The 20,073-nt window shown below is 48.4% G+C and overlaps 1 protein-coding gene and 1 pseudogene across 3 annotated transcripts; both read left to right on the top strand.

The window, feature by feature from the left end:
- The first annotated feature begins 5,503 nt into the window (after positions 1-5,503).
- On the top strand, positions 5,504-19,836 carry ATOX1 (antioxidant 1 copper chaperone). Of its 3 annotated transcripts, none has more exons than XM_057539742.1 (4): positions 5,504-5,650; positions 11,537-11,609; positions 16,026-16,195; positions 19,698-19,836. In XM_057539742.1, the coding sequence occupies exons 1-3, from the start codon at positions 5,645-5,647 to the stop codon at positions 16,148-16,150; spliced, it is 204 nt and encodes a 67-aa protein (XP_057395725.1). In that variant the 5' UTR covers positions 5,504-5,644; the 3' UTR covers positions 16,151-16,195; positions 19,698-19,836. The 3 variants fall into 3 exon arrangements, with proteins under 3 accessions (XP_057395725.1, XP_057395724.1, XP_057395723.1); XM_057539741.1 differs by lacking the exon at positions 19,698-19,836 and adding an exon at positions 18,971-19,656 and having other exon boundaries at positions 5,510-5,650; positions 11,534-11,609; XM_057539740.1 differs by having other exon boundaries at positions 5,511-5,650; positions 11,534-11,609.
- On the top strand, positions 11,620-16,018 carry LOC103007909 (60S ribosomal protein L27a-like; annotated as a pseudogene).
- Positions 19,837-20,073: the final 237 nt, after the last annotated feature.

Below are 20,073 nucleotides of genomic sequence, written 5' to 3'. Positions count from 1 at the left end.
TGGAATGTGTCAGCGGGAAGTCTTAGTACTAGTAGCTAAAAATAAAGGTGGGCTTACATTTTTGACATAACAAGTCTGGAGGCCCAAGCTGCAGCTGGCATCAGTTCAGTGACCACACAGTCAGAACTAGATTCTCTTGACATTTCCCTCATGGTTGCAAGATGGTGCACTTGTGCTCTAGATATCTTATCAGCATTCTAGGAAGGAAAGGGAAAGGAGTGGTATCTGTTCCCTTTGTGAGGAAAGCAAGAGCTTTCCCAGAAGCCTCCCAGCAGTCTGCTTTTGACTCACTGGCCTAAGTCATATCATGTGGGCGCACTTGGCTGCAAGAGAGGATGGGAAAGCAAGTGTTTAGGGATTCCAGCCTCTACAGTAGCTAGAGTAAAACGACTGGGAATGAGTGCTGGATTAACCAACCAAAGGTTTCTGCCATAGGGACTGGCTAAATAAATTATGGTACAAATGAATAGTAGAACACCATGTAGTGCTAAAAGGAATGAAGGGAATTGACGTGTACTAGTAAAGAACAATCTCTAAGATATTTTGTAAAGTGAGAAAAGCAAGGGGCAAAACTGTATATAGTATGCCTTTTGTTTCAAAGAGGGGATTAGGGTAGGACGGAGACTGACTTTTCCCTCTGTATCTTTTTGTATTATTTGAAATTTTAAAAATAATATGTACATTGGGATTTTGCCTGTAATCCTGCACCCATCCTAGATAACTTCTAGTAACATTTGCTGTAGTTCATTTCAGGCTTATTTTCATGTAAATAAATGGAATTTATGTATACATTCATATATAGGAACTATAATCCTGTACATTTTCCTCTCCTCTTTGACAGGTCTTCATTTGCTATCTCTAGTGAGTTTTCATAATGCTGCTTATCATTAAATTGCACTTTCTCTGCTTAACCCACTCCTCCCCAATTCTCTGAGCTATTCACTCTTCCTCTGCCTTTCCTTTACTCCCTTCTCTGCCTCCTACAGTGATCTAGCTTTCCCCAGTCTCAGTAAACAGTTGTCGGACTTCCCTGGTGGCACAGTGGTTAAGAATCTGCCTGCCAATGCAGGGGACATGGGTTCGAGCCCTGGTCCAGGAAGATCCCACATGCCGCGGAGCAACTAAGCCCGTGAGCCACAGTTACTGAGCCTGCGCTCTAGAGCCTGTGAGCCACAACTACTGAGCCTGTGGGCCACAACTACTGAAGCCTGTGCACCTAGAGCCCGTGCTCTGCAACAAGAGAAGCCACCACAATGAGAAGCCTGCGCACCGCAATGAAGAGTAGCCCTCGCTCTCCGCAACTAGAGAAAGCCCGCACGCAGCAACGAAGAACCAATGCAACCAAATATAAATAAATTAATTTTTTTAAAAAAACAACAAAAAACAACAGTTGTCCCCAGTGCTACCTTCACTGGTCTCCCTCCTTCCCTTCCTCCCTCCCTCCCTCCTTTAGGAAACACCTGGCAGGTAGGGAGGGGGTGGAGGGTTAATAGGTGAGCATTTTGCCAGTAGGGGAAGACCCAGTGCCAGGGAGGCCAGCAGAGATTTTAGCAATTAGAAGAATTCCAATATTTTTTGATGCCTACCCTATGCCAAGCAATGTGCTAGACAATATGCATACATTACCATATATATTCCTCCAAACAATACTTCAGTGTAGGTTTCTTTGAGGGAACCATATGCCCTGGAACAGTCATGGTATATGCCTGTTGTCCTGACAACATTATTAACGGTATCCCCTTTCACCAGCTAGAGGTTTGGATAAAAAAGTGTATAGTTATCTTAACTACTCCCTTTTATTTAAACACTTTATTTTTATTTTTTTGGCCGTGCCGCATGGCACGCGGGATCTTAGTTCTCTGACCAGGGATGGAACCCGTGTTCCCCACACTGGAAGCGCGGAGTCCTAACCACTGGACCACCAGGAAAGTCCCAAACTGCTCCCTTTTATAAGTGAGGATACTGAGCCTTAGAGAGGTAAAGCAATCTGTCCAAGGATAGACAGCTGGTAAATGATAGGGCTAAGATTCCAACTCTGGTATACATGGCTTTGCTATGGACTGAAATGTGTTCCCCCAAAGTTCATAGTTGATGCCCTAAGCCCCCCCCAACACACACACAATGTGAGTGTATTTGGAGACAGGGCCTGTGAGGAGGTGATAAAGGTTAAAAGAGGGGGGCCCTAATTCAGTAGAGCTGGTGCACTTGTAAGAGGAGAAGGAGACACCAGAGCTAGCTAGTTGGACCCTGTGAGGACATAGCAAGAAGGCAGCTGTCTGCAAGCCAAGAAGGGAGCTCTCACCAGAAACCAAATGGGCTGACGTCTGGATCTTGGACTTCCCAGCTTCTAGAACTGTCAGAAATGTGAGAAATAATTTTTTGTTGCTTAAGCCGTCCAGTCTGTGATAGAGTATTTTCTTACAGCAGCCTGAGCAGATTAGGACGGGCTCTAATATCCATGCCCCTTTTACTCACCATGCTGGTGGGCCTAGTCATCTAGGGTCAGTGTGAGTCAGCGACTGGTCCTGGTTTAGACTTACCCCTTCTGTTTTCCTTGAACGTAAAAATGAAGTTTTTTTTTTTTTTTTTTTTTGGCCGTGTGGCATGTGGGATCTTAATTCCCGGACCAGGGATCAAATCCGTGCCCCCTGCAGTGGAAGGGCAGAGTCTTTTTTTTTTTTTTTAATTTAAAAAAATTTTATTTATTTATTTTTGGCTGCGTTGGGTCTTTGTTGCTGTGCGTGGGCTTTCTCTAGTTATGGCGAGCTGGGGCTACGCTTCGTTGCGGTGCGCGGTTTTCTCATTGTCGTGTCTTCTCTTGTTGCAGAGCAAGGGCTCTAGGCATATGGGCTTCAGCAGTTGTGGCACTCAGGCTCAGTAGTCGTGGCTTGCGGGCTCTAGAGTGCAGGCTCAGTAGTTGTGGTGCACGGGCTTAGCTGCTCCGCGGCATGTGGGATCTTCCCAGACCAGGGATCGAACCCGTGTCCCCTGCATTGGCAGGCGGATTCTTAACCACGGAAGGGCAGAGTCTTCATCACTGGACCACCAGGGATGTCCTGTTTTCCTTGAACTTAGACTAAGGGTGGAACCATTATCCTCTTTCCTAAACTGAAGTAGGCAAGTTGTCACTCCCTGAATCAGTCTGGGTTCAATCAGGAGAGGGAAACCACACCATAATTAGAAATAGAAGAGTTTAAAGATTATAATGGAGCTAGAGTAATGAAGGATTGGCTAGTAAGAAGTAAACAGAACTCTAAAGAATATAGGAGTAGCAGATTCGGGGAGAAGCCACTGCCCATAGGGCTAAAATAGTAAAGTGGAGTGCCCAAAGAAGAATCCTGCACCCCACACACCCAGGCTAAAATCCAACCCTTGTGAATGGCAGAGGAGTGGCTATGGTACCATGCTGGTGGAACTTGCTAGAAATGCACCCTCTGAGCTGGAAAACTGCCCTCTAGGATGCTGGAGAAAGCTGTTCACAGAGAATCATCTCACTGTAGTTACTCTATGAAAGTGCATAAGCAGGGCAGGTAATGGGGGAAGCTGCTGGCTGCTAGGTGCTGCTGGTCCCTGTACACAGCAGGAGCCTGGTGCTGGGGAAGCCATCCTCAGAAGCTAGGCAGAGGCCAATCACACATACTGCAAGAGTCTGGAGAGTGAGCACACTGGAATCAGAAAGGAAAAGCTTTTCTCCTCTAGTGTCTCTCCAGAGCCTTTACCGGCAAAGCTTAACATCCTGCCATCAGGCAATGAAAAAACAATGTTTAATGGGTCCAGATTTTCACAAGCAGGCAAAAAGGATGAATTGGACAAAAAGACACATGCACCCCAAAGTTCATTTCAGCACTATTTACAATAGCCAGGTCATGGAAGCAGCCTAAATGCCCATCGACAGACGAATGGATAAAGAAGATGTGGTACACATATACAATGGAATATTACCCAGCCATAAAAAGAAATGAGATTGGGTCATTTGTAGAGATGTGGATGGATCTAGAGACTGTCATACAGAGTGAAGTAAGTCAGAAAGAGAAAAACAAATATCGTATATTAACGCATATATGTGGAACCTAGAAAAATGGTACAGTTGAACCAGTTTGCAGGGCAGAAATGGAGACACAGATGTAGAGAACAAACGTATGGACACCAAGGGGGGAAAGCGGCAGGGGGCGGGGGGTGGTGGTGTGGGATGAATTGGGAGATTTTGATTGACGTATACACACTAATATATATAAAATAGATAACTAATAAGAAACTGCTGTATAAAAAATAAAATTAAAAAAAAATAAAATTACATGAATGAGCTCTTAAAAAAAAAAAAGGATGAATTGGAGGTAAGAGACAATAAATCAACAATCAGCACACTTTCTCAAAAAGGTTTCATGTATGTGTTAAGACTATAGTTTGGGACTTCCCTGGCCGTCCAGTGGTTAAGAATCTGCGCTTCCACTGCAGGGGGCACGGGTTTGATCCCTGGAACTAAGATCCTGCATGCCGCACTGCTTGGCCAAAAAAAAAAAAAAAAAAAAAAGACTATAGTTTTCCTCAACGTGGTTCCCCAAACCAGAAGGAGGACGCAGACTACAAATACACCTGGAAATTAAGGGACAGTGTATCTAATGAAAGGACTAGAAATCTGAGTTTTTAATAAGCTCTCCAAGCAGTTCTAGTGATGAGAGATCTTTGAGGCTATTAACTTGGAGGGAGCCCCTTGGATATTACAAGGACAGAACCAGCCTGGTACTGTGTGTGTGTGTGTGTGTGTGTGTGTGTGCACGCGTGTGTGTGTCTGAAATTCTGGGTCTTGGTACACCTCTTTGTAAGTGTCCTAGAGCATCTGTGGGTCTCCTGTCTTTGCAGCTTCGTTTCTCCATCTCTCTGTGCCTGCCCCTCAGTCTGAATATCTCTGCCTCCCAAAGCATGCCCTCTAATGTCTTTCAACTTTTACATGCTGTTCTGTCTCTTTCCTTCCCAATTGGCCCATCTTCCATCTTCAGATGAACGAAGACTTCCTCCTCTGGAAGCCTCCTCTCTTCACGAACCGCCCCACCCTCTCCAGTCTGAGTTAGAGATCCTTTCTTCGCTCCAAAGACACAGTTCCTTTAACACTTGCATTATCTTGCATTATCATCGCCTGCTTCTCTGGCTCCCTGCTAGGCTGTGTCTTTTCCCCTACTGCATCTTGGATGCCTAGCACAGTGCCTGGCCCATGGTTGGCACTCAACAAATACTGACTGAGGGAGTAACTGAGATTGTCCCTCTAGGGAGGGAGGGATGGGGGGTGGGGGTGGAGTTTGTCCTGTTCACAGCGGGGTGGGGGGAGGCAGTATTCCCAGCCCCCTAATACAAGGCTGACGCGGAGCAGGAGTTCTAAAAATGGCTAACAAGCGAGGCAGGCTCGCCTAATATCCCGCCCACCGCCTGGAGTAGTCGTGGCGGGGCTCCAGTGGCCCCGTCCCGGCCGGAAGGAGGCGGGGAGGCCTACGGTCTTCAGGCAGCTGCCACCCCGCGGGACCGGAGTGGGCGGGGCCGGGGCCAGAGGGCGGCCCCGCCCGCGTGCACACCCGGAAGCGCACCGGCGTCCGCGCTCAGAGGCGGGGGAAGCAGCGCCGCCGCCGCCGTCCCTGCAGCCAGCTCCTCAGTCATGCCGGTAAGTTGTCGCGCCGTCCCCGCCCCGCGCAGACCCGCGGCCTCCGGTTTGCGCCTCGGCTGCACCGCCTTTTGGCCAGAGGTCCCTCTTGAAGGGCTCAGGCCGTGGCTGGAGCTGTCGCCCCTCTTCTCACCCCTCCCCACCCAGCCTCCAGCTTCTGCGACCCTCCCGAAAATCGGATCCCAAGGGAGTTTTATCTGGCAGTCAGGCTTCAGAACATCGAAGCTGCAAGGCCTCCAAGCGATTACAAGCCTAAAGCTTCCCTGCAAAGAAGGGGAAACTGAGACCCAGCGAGGGGCAGAGAGTCGCTGGAGGTCACACAGGGAGTCGGTGGCGATCCGGAACTGGGATGGCTAGTCCCTGCATCTCCCACGTGGATGCCCCCTCCTGCGGAGCTGGCCTGAGAGAGGGGCTTGGGGTGACTGTTACCTCCCGGACAGGGCAGGAGTTCAGAGATCCGTGTTTATCTTCCCTTCCTCTGCCCACTGTGTCTGAGTTTCAGGTCAGCGCTGGGCCACACTGAATGGAGACAGTGCTTTTAACCTTTCCTACGGGTCACTTTATGAACCTGAACCTGTGAGCTCCAGAGAGGTTCAGGGACCTGCCCAAAGTCGCCAGTTGCTCAGTGGCAGAGTCTGGGGTGGGATGAGCCGCTCACTCAGTCTTATCATCCAATATACATGATAAGACTCATGGCCTCATTTTGTAGGTAAAAGATTAAGGCCTTTTGCAGATAAAAACAAACAAACAAACATTAAAATCCCAGTAATTTATTCAAGGTGGTGTTGGGAGATGGGTGCAGCCAGGATTAAGCCCCTTATCTTCAGGGGCCCAGTCTCTCCTGACCTCACCACATGATACATGTCCAACGAAAGTAGTCATACCGGCTTGGGAGGAAGCTCTGATTCCAGTTGCATCCCGGGGCTACTGGCTGGAGTCGTGGTGTTTAGCACTTTCCCCCAGGGTGCCTGGTTTTCTGGCCTTGCACCAAGTGGGTACCCAGAGGTGTCCCACAGATGCCCTGTGTCTTAGCAGCCTAGCTTTGGGCAGCTGACAGGTGAGCCAGAGGCCCCCTGGGGCAGGCCACAAACATCTCAGGTGTCATTTCCCTTGGGTCTTGCCAGGTGCCTTGAGACAAATCCTCAGACAACACAAAGTATGGACAAAGAACCTGACAGAATCAGCCCTCCCAGTTGAGCAAATCTGCCTGTGGCAATGTCAGAGAACAGCATTAATCACTCTGGGACTGGGATGGCCGAGGCTACCGGCCTTTTGTGGGGGATGGCAGTAAGGGAAAGGCCAGCTTGAGGATGGCTCTATTCTATGTTCACTTCTGGGAATTTTGACGAACAAAAGACCCACCAGAGTGGATGATCCGAATGAAGAGGGCACTTGGCCGTATACCACGAGATGAACAGCTGAAGGAGACTCACACCAAAACTGGAAAGGGATTAATGTGTCACCTGAGAGGCTTCTCGAACAAAACACTTGAAATCTCAGAAACCTCTTTGAAAAATCTGTGCCCTACCCCACACCCCTTGCCAGCTGCGTGACCTCAGGCAAGCTGTTTTAACTCTTTGTGCCTTGATTTCCTCAGTGAAAAATGGGGGTAAAAACTGACCTCACAGGGCTGTCATTAGTAGTAACTGGAAAAATGCCAGTAAAATATGTAGCTCAGCCACTGACATAGTCCCGAAGAAATGGTAGGTCTTGTGTAGACCTAGGACAAATCGGTAGAACTATAGGCAGGCAGGTTTCAACCCTATGTTAACAAGGACCACAGTGGCTAAAAGTTTAGGCTTGGGTAGGTCTAGGCCCTGCTATTCACTAGCTGTGTCACTCTGAGTGAGTGACCTAACCTCATCTGTCAAGAAGGGATAATAATAATGCCTACCTCATGGTGTTGTTGTGATGATTAAACAAGGACAGGCAGGGACAGTGCCTGGCACATAGTAGGCACTCTAATAATAGTAAATTCCCAACCATCAGGGTGTTCAAAAACTGAATGCTCCGGATATTTGAGAAAGCATTTCGTCTCTGGATAGTATGACCCCGTTCCATTCCCACCCTTCCAGTTCTGAGATTCTGTTAAAGCACTGCACAGATGACTGGGCTTTTTCCTCGACGTTACAGGACCCGTTTTGTAGGGGACAGAGCAGAGGCTCTGAGGGGTTGGGACTGTGCAAAGTTGAGCATTCGGTGGTGGGGCCGGCCTTGGGATTCTCTGTGAAGACAGGATTACTCTGCGCAGGAAGGAGACTTTCCACGACCCCACATTTACTTTTGCAACTCAGAGGTGGAGGAGGAGAGGACTGAATTGTAATGATTGCCCAACGGAAGCCGTCTGCTGGCTTCTGACCTCTGTACCGTGCAGGATGGAAGGAGACCCGCTCTCTGTAGCCAACAACAGAAAGCTTTAGAGATGTGTTGACTTCAGGTCCTCGGGCAGCAAAAACTTGGGCTCCTTCACAAGGTGTCCCCATCTCAGGTCTCCTGCTAAGAGTCATCATTGTGGGGGGTGGCAGCCCCATTTGCTGGTCCAGAACCAGCAAGGTGTCCCTGGAGCCAGGAAAGCCTGGGTTCACATCCCAGCCTCAGCGCATACCCACCACAGGACTGTGGGTGGCTTAGTTAACCCCTGGAACCTCAAGTTTTCTCCTAAGTATAGTACGGTGACTAGCTCCCTTTCCAGGCTGGGTAAGGACTGAGATACTATATAAAGAGCATTTCATATAGTGGGCACTCAATAGATTTGGGTTTTATGTTGGTCTTACAAACCCATTAAAGCTTTGGATGGGTGTACAGGTACCAACCACTGATGAATCTTGATTACCAGTTATTCTAGAGCAGGAGTCAGCAAACTTTTTCTTAAAGGGCGAGATAGTGAATACCTAAGGCTCCATGAACCATGTTGTCTGTTATAACTCCTCAACTCTGCCATTCTAGTGTGCAAGTAAATGAATGAGCTTAGCTGTGTTCCAGTAAAACTTTATAAAACCAGGTGGCAGGCAAGCTGTAGTTTGCCAGTTTGTGTGCTAGAGCAGCATCTCAAACTATAATGTGGGCAGGAATGCGCTGGGTGTCTTGTTAAAAATGAGGATTCTGGAAAAAAAAAAGAAAAAAAAGGATTCTGATTCAGGAGGCCTGGGGTGGGACCTGAGAGTCTGCAGTCTGGCAAGCTCCTGGGTGATGCTGGTACCATTGTTCTGAGAACCACCCATTAAAGACAAGATTATGGAATCCTCACTAGAAATCCTTATTTCCAGAATTTGCTGTGGTGGTTGTCGAATAGTCACAAAACGAGCTGAAGGGATTAGAGGTGTTTAGAAAAAAAGAAAGACTAACCCTTCTCTTTAAGGCAGGTTTTGCAGATTTGGCCTCGATAAAATAGTGGTCTCCTGGTTGTGTCATGATCTTTGTAATGATGGTTATGTAATTCAGCACCGAAAAACGAAACTGCTTAACTCTTGGCCTCAGTTTCCCCTGTAGAGCATGATGATAAGCCAGACGCAAAGGTGGTTTGAGACTTGGAAAGCGCCTGAGAAGCCATTTAGACCGATGTTTCTCAGGTGTGTGGTTTTACCCCTCTGTTTCTCCTCAGTGGGTTAAAAATGGAGAGTCACAGGGCCCACCCAGAGCTACAGAGCTCACTGAGGCAGCTGCCTGCAGAGCTGCCCAGTCACCAAGTACCCCTGTGATTCTTCTGTGCACTGAGGCTGAGGAAACTGAATTGGCTAATGCCCTTTTGGTATAGATAAGGGGACTGGGGCCCCTAAGGGCAGGGATTTTGCCTGAGGTCTTCCAGCAAGATACAGTGCTGTGCCCAGAGTTCCAATTGAGATAATAGATTTGAAAAGCTCCATGGAAAATGTAGCCATAGTTTTTTAAAGGGACAGAAAAAACGGAAGTGATACAAAGTAATACTAATAATCCGATAGCTAACTTTTTCAAAAATTTTTTTCGCCGCGCCGAGCGGCTTGTGGCATTTTAGTTCCCCTTAGTTCCCCGGCCAGGGATTGAGCCTGGGCTCTCAGCAGTGAGGGCACAGAGTCCTAACCACTGGACCACCAGGGAATTCCCCCGATAGCCAACTTTTTAGCCCAGTGGAACCTACTACTAGGCTCCGATCTCTTTACCTAACATATGAATTAACTATTGCTTCTGAGTAATTACCCCCAAAACTTAGTGGTTCGAGACAACAAATATTTATTAACTTATAGTTTCTGAGAGTCAGGAATCTGGAAGCAGCTTAGCTGGTATTTCTGGCTCAGGGTCTCTCATGGAAGCTGCAGTGACGATGTTGTCCGGGGCTGTGGTCCTCTGAAGGAGGATCTGCTTCCAAGCTGGCTCCCTCACGCGGCTGCTGGCCGGAGGGCTCAGCTCCTCACCACATGCACCTCTCCGTAGGGTTGCCAGAGGGTCCTTAGGACATGGCAGCCAGCTTGCTCCAGAGTGAAGGATCCCAGAGAGAGTAAGGCAGAAACCACAATGTCTTTTATGCGTTACCCTCCAAGGCCACCTAACGTCACTTCAGCCATATTCTACTGGACACACAGGCCAACCCTGAGACATTGTGGGATAGGACTACTCAAGGGCATAAATACCAGGAGGCAGAGATCACTGGGCCATCTTGCATGCTGGCTACCACACTTAAAATCTTGTGTTCATCCCATTCACCAGCCTGGAGAGGGACTTTCATCCCCATTTTGCAGATATAGAAACCAAGGCACAAAGGAGTTAAGTAACTTACTCATGGCCACACAGCTACTAAGTGCCAGAGCTGGGATCTGAAGCCAGGTCTCATTTCCAGAGATTTAAAATAAAGGAAGTATTGGTATAAGTAACCTTTGTTTGAAAGCAAAGGAAGGACCCAGGGTTGTTCAACCAGCTGTGTCAATCATCTGTTCACTCAACAGAATGTGTTAAGCCCTTACTCTGTGCCAGGCACTCACTGTTCCAAGTATTGGGGATGCAGCAGTGAACTGAACAAAGCCTCATCTTCTGGGAGCTTGCCTTCAGGCCCTTGGTTTGTTAGATATCCTGGAGACTGTAGGATGTTGAGCCCTCATGGAGAGTCCAGGAGCCTGGGTTCCCTTACTGGCCCAGCTTCAGCTCACTGGGAGCCCAGGCAAATCCTCTCCCTTCCCAGGATTCAGGTGCTGCCTCTGAAGCACTTGGATGGCAGCAGTGGTCTCCGTATTTCAGAGTCACCAAGGAAGCTTATTGACCATAATAGATGCCTCAGCCCTCTGGCTTGCTGACCAGAACCTATAGTTTTTGTTTGTTTGTTTGTTTTTATACAGCAGGTTCTTATTGGTTATCCATTTTATACATATTAGTGTACATATGTCAATCCCAATCTCCCAATTCATCCCACGCTCGCCACCTCCCGCTTTCTCCCCTTGGAACCTATAGTTTTTGTAAGCTGCCAGGTGAGTCTAATGCAGAGAGTGATCTTTTAATGCATAATTAAGACCACCAGATCAGCACTGCTCAGAGCATGGGGCCCACCCACATTAGAGTTATTAGTGATCCTGAGACAACCCCATAGCTGAAGAATCAGGATTTTGAAGGTGAGACTAGAGACCAACATCTTAAACTACCTTCCCAGGTGATTCTTCTCGCGTGTCCCAGACGCTGCTAAAGGGTTTCGAGGGATTCTCTCCTTTAACACAACCACCTGTGAGATATAGAAACCCTTAGTTACTGTACAGTTTAAGGGAGTAGGGCTCAGAAACAGGCTACTGGGGAGTCTGATGAAAGCCGGATCTTGCCTTTCTCTCTGCCCTGTGTCTTGGCCCCCAAGTGGGTCTGCATGCTAGTGGGGCATGGGGCCGCTGGGGCCCCTCTGCAGGACTTGGCTTATGGTCCCCTTTGTTTCAGAAGCACGAGTTCTCCGTGGACATGACCTGTGAAGGCTGCTCTAATGCAGTCACTCGGGTCCTCAACAAGCTGGGAGGTGAGTGCGGGGCCCTCGGATGGGGGTGGGGAGACTGTTACACTTAATATTAAATGCATGTAGGCATGGAGCAGGAGAAGCTTGAGTTTAAGCTGATAACAGTAACACCAAAACGTATTGAGTACTTAGCATATGTCCAGTACTCTGCTTCGTGGCTTCCATGGATCACATCATTTAATCCTCACCCTGACCATTTCTTTTTTTTTTTTTTTTTAATTTCTTTTATTTATTTATTTATTTTTGGCTGCGTTGGGTCTTCGTTGCTGCGCGCGGGCTTTCTCTAGTTGTGGTGAGCGGGGGCTACTCTTCGTTGCGGTGCATGGGCTTCTCATTGCAGTGGCTTCTCTTGTTGCAGAGCATGGGCTCTAGGCACTCAGGCTTCAGTAGTTGTGGCACGCGGGCTCAGTAGTTGTGGCTCGTGGACTCTAGAGCGCAGGCTCAGTAGTTGTGGCGCACGGGCTTAGTTGCTCCGCGGCATGTGGGATCTTCCCGGACCAGGGCTCGAACGCGTGTCCCCTACATTGGCAGACGGATTCTTAACCACTGCACCACCAGGGAAGCCCCACACCCTGACCATTTCAGGTAGCTTCTTTGACTATCTCCATTTCAAGCAGGAGGGAACTGAAGTTCAGAGAGGTTAAGTAACCTGTTGGGATCACACAGCCAGTAGTAGCAGAGCTGGGATTTGGCCACGTGGAGCCCTGGCAGTACTACTTAGTATGTTGGTAATCACATTCATCTCCAGTGTGATAACTTTTGTTATGTGACACATTTGAGTGTCATTTTCTATTAAGATTTTTAGAAGCTGTAACATTTTAAGAAATAAACTTTGGATCAGTCCTGTGCAGAACTCCTAAAGCACCTCTTTTGGGTGTATTTAGAAAACCATTAATCTCCTCCAGTCCCCTCAATTCTCATCTGGGGAAACTGAGGCCCAGAGAGGGCTGGGGTCTGGTCCTGGGGCTCCATGAAGTAATGACAGAGCTGTGATCAGAGTTCTGGTAGTGCTGGGGCAGTCTTTAAACCCTGGATAATAGTAACACCCAGTTAAAGGGCTTTCATGTGGATGTCATCTCGTTAGCACTTAACACCGTCCTCTGAGCTGTACTTTCCGTCTGTGGAATGGGGATGTTGACACCAGGCCCCAGGAGGGGAAGTGACTTGCCCAGTGTCCCACAGTGAGTCCATGGCTGGTTTCTAGACTGTAAACTGGAATCTGAACTGTAAAAGAATCTGAAACAGTGAAAAGAACCTGGCTGCTGACTTGCCATGTGACCTTGGCCTCCTCTCCCGGGACCTGGCTTTCCCCAGCTACAGTATGGGAAAGTCAGCCTCTCAGCTTTGCTGTGGATGCTTTAACAGTGTAACTCTGCTCACAAGCCCCTCTATACAAGCACCAGCTCTGCATGAAGTGAGGGAGGGCCTGCTTTCGCTCTTGCTGGCTCCAGAACATCTGTCCAGGGACCTGCGCTGCCAGAAACACAGCTTGAAATCCACTGGGTCAGATGATGCCAGAGTGTCTTCCAGCTCTATGATGCCACCAGAATATTTGCTCCAAAGAGGAGGGAGACACTTCTGAACCAAAAGACAAAACCCGGAGTGCAGCCAGGATACATTGCCCTCTCCCTGGTATCCATTAGGTACAGAGTCAGAGGTTAAGACTAAATCCAATGCCGTGTGCTTTTTCAGACCCCTTCACTGGTGCCTGGGGATCTGCCTTTGAGCTTGGGCAGGTATCTCTCCCTCTTTCACTACTATCCCCACTTGTGGTGGCCTCTTAAGAAGGGTCAGAAGGGTTTTCTGAGTTAGTCGGGGCCACAGATGAGCAGTGCTGGGCCTGAGGAATCGCAGACCAGTGGCATACTTGAACTGGAGAGCCCACAGGGGCTGGCTGACCCCAACTCCTTCATGTACCGATAAGGAACCTGAGGCCTGTGATGGGCAGGACCTAGCCAGTCAGTGGTAAAGCCAGGCCTGGGATTCTCCCTCTGTTGTTTCAAGAAGACCCATTTGTACCTATTCCCCTATGCCACCGAGGGGCTTCAAATGGGCACAGCCCTTTAGGAGGGCAGTTTTGCAAAATCTATGAACATTTAAAGTGTGCTAGGCCCCTGTGCTCAGTAGCCCGCAAGACTTTGCAGAGGCCTTCCTCTTTCATCTCGGCCGCCGACATGCCATCCGGACTAAGGAAGACGTGGAAACTTAGGGGCCACCTGAGCCACGGCCACGGCTGCATCAGCCAACACTGGAAGCACCCGGGAGGCCGCGGTAATGCTGGTGGCATGCATCACCACAGGATCAACTTTGACAAATATCACCCAGGATACTTTGGGAAAGTTGGTATGAGGCGTTACCCCTTAAAGAGGAACTAGAGTTTCTGCCCAACCATCAACCTTGATAAATTGTGGACCTTGGTCAGTGAGCAGACACGGGCAAATGCTGCCAAGAACAAGACTGGAGCTGCTCCTGTCACTGATGTGGTGCGATGGGGTTACTGCAGAGTTCTGGGGAAGGGGAAGCTCCCAAAGCAGCCTGTCATCATGAAGGCCAAATTCTTCAGCAGAAGAGTTGAGGAGCTTAAGGAAGTGGGTGGGGCTTGTGTCCTGGTAGCTTGAAGCCACATGGTGGGAGATTCATTAAATCAGGGGTCCCTGACACCACCCCCTCCCCACCCCAGCCCACAGAGCAGAAGGTGAGCGGCGGGCGAGTGAGCGAAGCTTCATCTGCCGCTCCCCATCTCTTGCTTGCGTTACTGCCTGAGCCATCCCGCCCCCATCACCCTCCCCGCGGCCGAAAAATTGTCTTGCATAAAACTGGTCCCTGGTGCCAAAAAGGTTGGGGACCGCTGCGTTAGAGGATAACAAGTGCTTTCCTCGTCTGGTCTGAGTGTAGGTTCTTTGGCACTTCTACCTCCCTACCTGTACCGAAACCCACCTAACGGGTTCTAGGAGTTAGGGAATGAAGACCTGGGCTCCTTTGCCAGCTCCCCTCAAAGTATGGAAGAGATAGCACCAACACTTAGAATAAGGCCTCGGCTGGTTACCTAATTTGAGGCTTCTCACTGTGAAAGTGAGAATGCTACCTGTTGATAATGGACATATCGTTGAAAGGCCTATTGCCATTGTATGCTCTGAATTTATAAATGAGTGGGAGAATGTGCTCTTAACTGTTCCATGGGACTCAAGGGGGGAAAGCTCATGATCTTTACAAGATTTTGCTGAGTCACGTTGGAAAGATGGGTCAGTGATGGGGTAGAAGTGGTTCTTTGGAACTTACTTCCTCAATCTAAGGTTCTGCCACCTGGCTTCCTCGTCTCAGACCAAACCATTCTGGTCATAATCAAAATGTTGGAATGGGGCCCAACAATCTGAATTTTAAACACACCAGGGCTTATTTTATCAGAGTGGTTCGGATTCTAGAAAGCAGTTGTCAGGACTTATGGGTCCCTGTGCATAGGAGTCTTAATGTTCAACGAAATACATCATGAAATGCTAATGAAAAAAATAAAGTGTGCCAGTCTGTTGCCCCACAATTTCCATTCTATGAATTCATGGTATAGAAATATTTTCACAAGTTTTATAAGATACGTTCAAGTATGTTTACATTGTTGTGATCATAGTGAGAGATTGGAGGCAACCTCAGTGTCCTTCAGAGGGGGACTGAGTAGATGGATGGTACATCCACACTATGGGATATGGTGTAGCTGTTAAAAAAGAATGAAGTAAGTCTGTATGCACTGAGATGGCAAGATATCCTGGACATTGGAAAGTGACATATAGCAAGACCTGTTTACAGAGTATGATGCCACTTTGGGGAATTACTTTTCATTTGTCCATCAGGGAGAAACACTGGATAGGGGCCCTATTGTTCAGTGATCCTTAGAGGTAGGAAATAGTAGGGGCCTTACAGTTTCAAATTTTATTCAGAAATGCTTGCCTTTTTTCTTTTTAAATGGTGTATCTGGGGACTTCCCTGGCAGTCCAGTGGTTAAGACTCCGTGCTTCCACTGCAGGGGGGCACGGGTTCAATCCCTGGTAGGGAAATTAAGATCCCACATGCCGCGTGACACGGCCAAAAAAAAAAAAAAAAAGTGTGTCTGTATTACTTTTGCAACTAAGAAAAAAAAAATTTTAAAGCCCCCATCTAGAGCAGGGATGGGCAAACTACAGCCCCTGGGCCCAATCCAGCCCACAGCCTGTTTTGGCACAGCTGACAATGGTTTTTACATTTTTACAGGGTTGTAAAAACAATATACAGAAGACTATGCAGCCCACAGTTCCTAAAACATGTGCTCTCTGGCCCTTTTCAGGAGAAGTGTGCCGACCCTGGGTCTAGAGGAGAGGGGAAGGGTGGTGGTCAATAATTCAGGAGCCTGACTGGGAACGTCTCTGTCCCCCCTCACCCCGCTTCTTGCAGGAGTTCAATTTGACATTGACCTGCCCAACAAGAAGGTCTGTGTCGACTCTGAGCACAGCGTGGACACTCTGCTGGAGACCCTGGGGAAAACAGGAAAGGCCGTTTCCTACCTCGGCCCCAAGTAGCGAGGGCCTGGGCCCCCAGCCTGCAGGATGGACCAAAGTGGGCAGGTGGGTGAGGCCCCGACACTGCAACAAAATATGTCTCTACCGAATGCAAATCACAAGCTCAGGGACTCCTTCTAGCCCCCTGTGAGTAGACAGAGCACTACGTGATGTCTCCCAGGGTCCCCTCTATGACTTCGGGGTACGTTTCATGATCAGCAGGGTTTAAGTTTAAGCATATGGCCCTGAGCAGTGTGTCTTTTGCTTTGATAACTCAACGGTCCCATCAGAGGTGACACCTACGCCCTGAGCCTTGTGGTCCTGTGCACTGACCAGGTGAGTTAGTTCACCTTGGCCTCTGTCCCCACTTGGAACTGTTGTCAGCTTCCTGAGCATGCCCTCTGCCCAGACTGGTGCAAAAACAATACTGTGGTCAATCTGGTAGTTTCTTAAAACCTACCATATGACCCAGCCATTCCTGTGCCAGGTATTTACCCAAGAGGAATGGAAAGCACTGTCCATATGAAGACTTGTAAATATTGAGAGCAGCTTTACTGGTAATAGCCAAAAGCTGGAAACAACCCAACGTCCATCACTAGGTGAATAGATAAACAAATTGTGGTATAGCCATACGATTGAATACTGTTGTCCATGCAACAACTTCAATGAATCTCACATACTGTATGATTTCATTTATATAAAGTTCTAAAAAATGCAAACGAACCTATAGCGACCAAAGCAGATCCGTGATTGCTTGATGATGTGGGGTGGCAAGGAGAGGCAGGAGGAGACTTTGGGGTTGGAAATGTTCATTATCTTGAGTGTGGTGAGGGTATGTGGGTGTATTCAATTGATAAGTTACAGATGATCACATTGTGCACTTAAAATATGTCTACGTATAGCATGTCAGTTACACCCCCAATAAAGCTGTTAAAGATGAAAAACACAACACAAACAAACAAAAAACAGCAGCGTGTTTAAGCTGGATGTTCCCTTTGATTTTACATAATCCAGAAAGGAGGTTAGTGGCACTGTGCCAGCACCCTTCACTGTGGAACCAGGGCAGACTTTAGTCATCCATCCAGCATTCCTGCCCTCCGTGCCTAGCCACAGTCTCAGAATCCTTCACACCACAGCCCTCCTAGCAGTCACTGCCCCTGTAGTGCCTTCCATGCGTGTATTACAACAATCGCCACATCCCTGATGTCGGTCAGTGCTCTTACTGTAATTAAGAAAAATGAGGCCTGGAAAGGGGAAGTGACTTGACCAAAGCCCCACACAGGTGAGTGCCAGGGGCAGGCTGAGAATCAGGCATCCAACTACAACTGACTGGTGGGCCATGGCAGTGACCTTCAGCTGCAGCCTCCTTCCTAAAGGTGTGCATTGGAATCTGAGCCGTGGCAGTGTCCTGTGTATCTGGTGACATCACGTGCAAATCATGAGCTGTCAGATGTGTCTGTCTTCGTCATCCCCTTTCTGCCCATGGATGAACCATGTTCAGGAATGAGCCCAGGATGAATAATCAGTATTCTAGGAGTCTAGTTTTTAGCTCTGCCCTCATTTCACACTCTGACTTTGGACACTTCTCTTTCATTCCTGAGACTTAGTCCTCCCTCCTGTAAAATGGGGCTATAACCTCTACCCTGCTTTCCTGCCTTGTGGAGGTTACTGTGAAATCCCTCTGAATAGGAAGGATGATCCTTAAAGGGAGGGTAATGTTTCCACCATACCAGTGTTCATCACGTGGTTCCTGCATCCCCAGGGTTTTGGGGGGAGGGTTGGTGGGTGGGACCCTAGGCCCCTCCATGTATCCCAAGTAGCCCTGTTTTATATTGGGCCTCCGTGTAAGACTGTGTTTATAAAAGTCTCTGTGACAAGGAGGGATGGAGGGAGGGAAGAGAAAAAAACTTCCTCAGCTGGCTACACACGTTGGGGAGCCCCAGTGTAGACACTTTGAATTGGAAACTCCCGACGTGAGCATGTGAATTTTGTTTGACTAAAAAAGCAATACCTGCCTGTTGTAAACCATGTGTAGCTTAATGTGTGTTTTTCTCATAGTAGGCTCTTTTTTTTTTTATTGAGATGAAATTCACGTAACATGCAATTAACCATTTTAAAGTGTACCATTCATTGGCCTTTAGTGTATTCACAATGTTGTACATCCACCACCTCTCTCCAGTTTCAAAACTTTTCATCACCCTAGAAAAACTCCCTGTACCCATTTAGGCTGTCCCCACTGCCTCCTCTCTCCATCCCCTGGCAACCACTAATCCGCTTTCTGCCCCCTGGACTCACCTATTCTGGATATTTCATATAAAAGGAATCATACGTTATGTGACCTTTTGTGTCTGGCTTCTTTCACTTAGCATAATGTTTTCAGGATTCACCCAGGCTTAGCATGTATCAGTACTTCATTCCTTTCTATGGCTGGATAGTTCTCATAGTAGTTTTTTTTTTTTTTTTTTTTTTTTAAAGGATTTTCTTATTTATTTATTTATTTATTTATTTATTTTTGGCTGTGTTGGGTCTTCGGTTCGTGCGAGGGCTTTCTCCAGTTGCGGCAAGCGGGGGCCACTCTTCATCGCGGTGCGGGGACCGCTCTTCATCGCGGTGCGCGGGCCTTTCTCTATCGCGGCCCCTCCCGTCGCGGGGCACAGGCTCCAGACGCGCAGGCTCAGCAATTGTGGCTCACGGGCCCAGCTGCTCCGTGGCATGTGGGATCTTCCCAGACCAGGGCTCGAACCCGCGTCCCCTGCATTAGCAGGCAGACTCTCAACCACTGCGCCACCAGGGAAGCCCCATAGTAGTTTTAATTAATTAATTTTAGCTTTTTTATTATAGGAAGTGTCGAACCTATGCAAGTAGGGTAGTAAAATGAATCTCCACATACCCATCACCCAGATCCAACGATTATCAAGTCATTGCCATCATTCATCCATGGCCCGCTCTCTCCACCCCCATATTCACAGCAAATTCAGGCATCATATAATTTCATCTGCACATCTGTCAGTAACCATGTGTAGTATGAAAAGGCTCCTGGAGATTCATATGCACGGCACTGGGTAAGAATCACTGATCAGGTAAGCTTTTACCCCACACACCAGGCAGCATCTGTCTCTGAGTCTGTTTTAAGAGGCTGCCGAATGACTGATTTGAAGCCAGGTTCAGGAACCAGAGATAGAATGTTTATTGGTTCTGAAGTTTCCTTGATCGTCTGGCTCTCGGCATCGGCAGATTTGTTTGCTTGTGATTTTTTTTTGTTGCCCTCCTGGTATAAGTTGAAACAGGACAGGGAAGGTGCCCCAGCAGCCCTGGGAGTTCCCCAGTAGAGGGCCTCGGCGGTGATCGGCTTAGCAAGATCAATGGGTTCTGGTCAAGACTGCCAAGAGGCAGTCTTGGTAGAAGCAGCGTGCAGGGCTGGACATGGGGTTCTAGTCCTGCTCCAGCACCTGGGTTTCCCACCTCACCCCGTACAACTGCCTCTTAGTGAACCTTTACTGCTTTTGTAATGTCTCCATGTGCCCAGCAGATGGCGCCTGTGTTCCACCTCACTTCTCCTCTCTTCCAGGATGCTGAGCCAGCTCCTGCCTTCCAGACAGATCTAGAACCTGACAATCCTGCTCAGCGATGGTAGTTCCTGCGGAGACCCTCACTTGCCCTGCTCCTCTGTAGCTTCCTTGCAATAAAGTCAAGTCGATTTTGCTGGAGATATTGTCTCTTGCCTGGTCTTGATGTCACTTGCTTATGTGCTGTGCTGTGCTGCTCCCATGTTGCTCTGAAGGAGATAACTGCAGTGCTTGCTTGGGTTGGAGTTCTAAGAGCTCCCAACTGGGCAAAAGAGGTCCGATGGATTCTGAGTCTTTGCTGTGTGAGCTTTTGCAAGTCACTTCCCCTCTCTGGGCCTCACTTTTCCTCATCTATAAGTGAAGGTGTTGGTCAGGTGG

Source organism: Balaenoptera acutorostrata, chromosome 2 (assembly GCF_949987535.1).
Source record: "Balaenoptera acutorostrata chromosome 2, mBalAcu1.1, whole genome shotgun sequence".
Taxonomy (NCBI): domain Eukaryota; kingdom Metazoa; phylum Chordata; class Mammalia; order Artiodactyla; family Balaenopteridae; genus Balaenoptera; species Balaenoptera acutorostrata.
The sequence above is the reverse complement of the archived record's forward strand: the minus strand, read 5'-3'. Positions and strand labels throughout refer to the sequence as shown.

What these genes read in the sequence shown, in the direction of transcription:
- ATOX1 (XM_057539740.1), top strand. An exon ending in GGTCCTCAACAAGCTGGGAG is followed by an intron (nt 11,610 to 16,025) that starts GTGAGTGCGGGG and finishes CGCTTCTTGCAG; the next exon opens with GAGTTCAATTTGACATTGAC.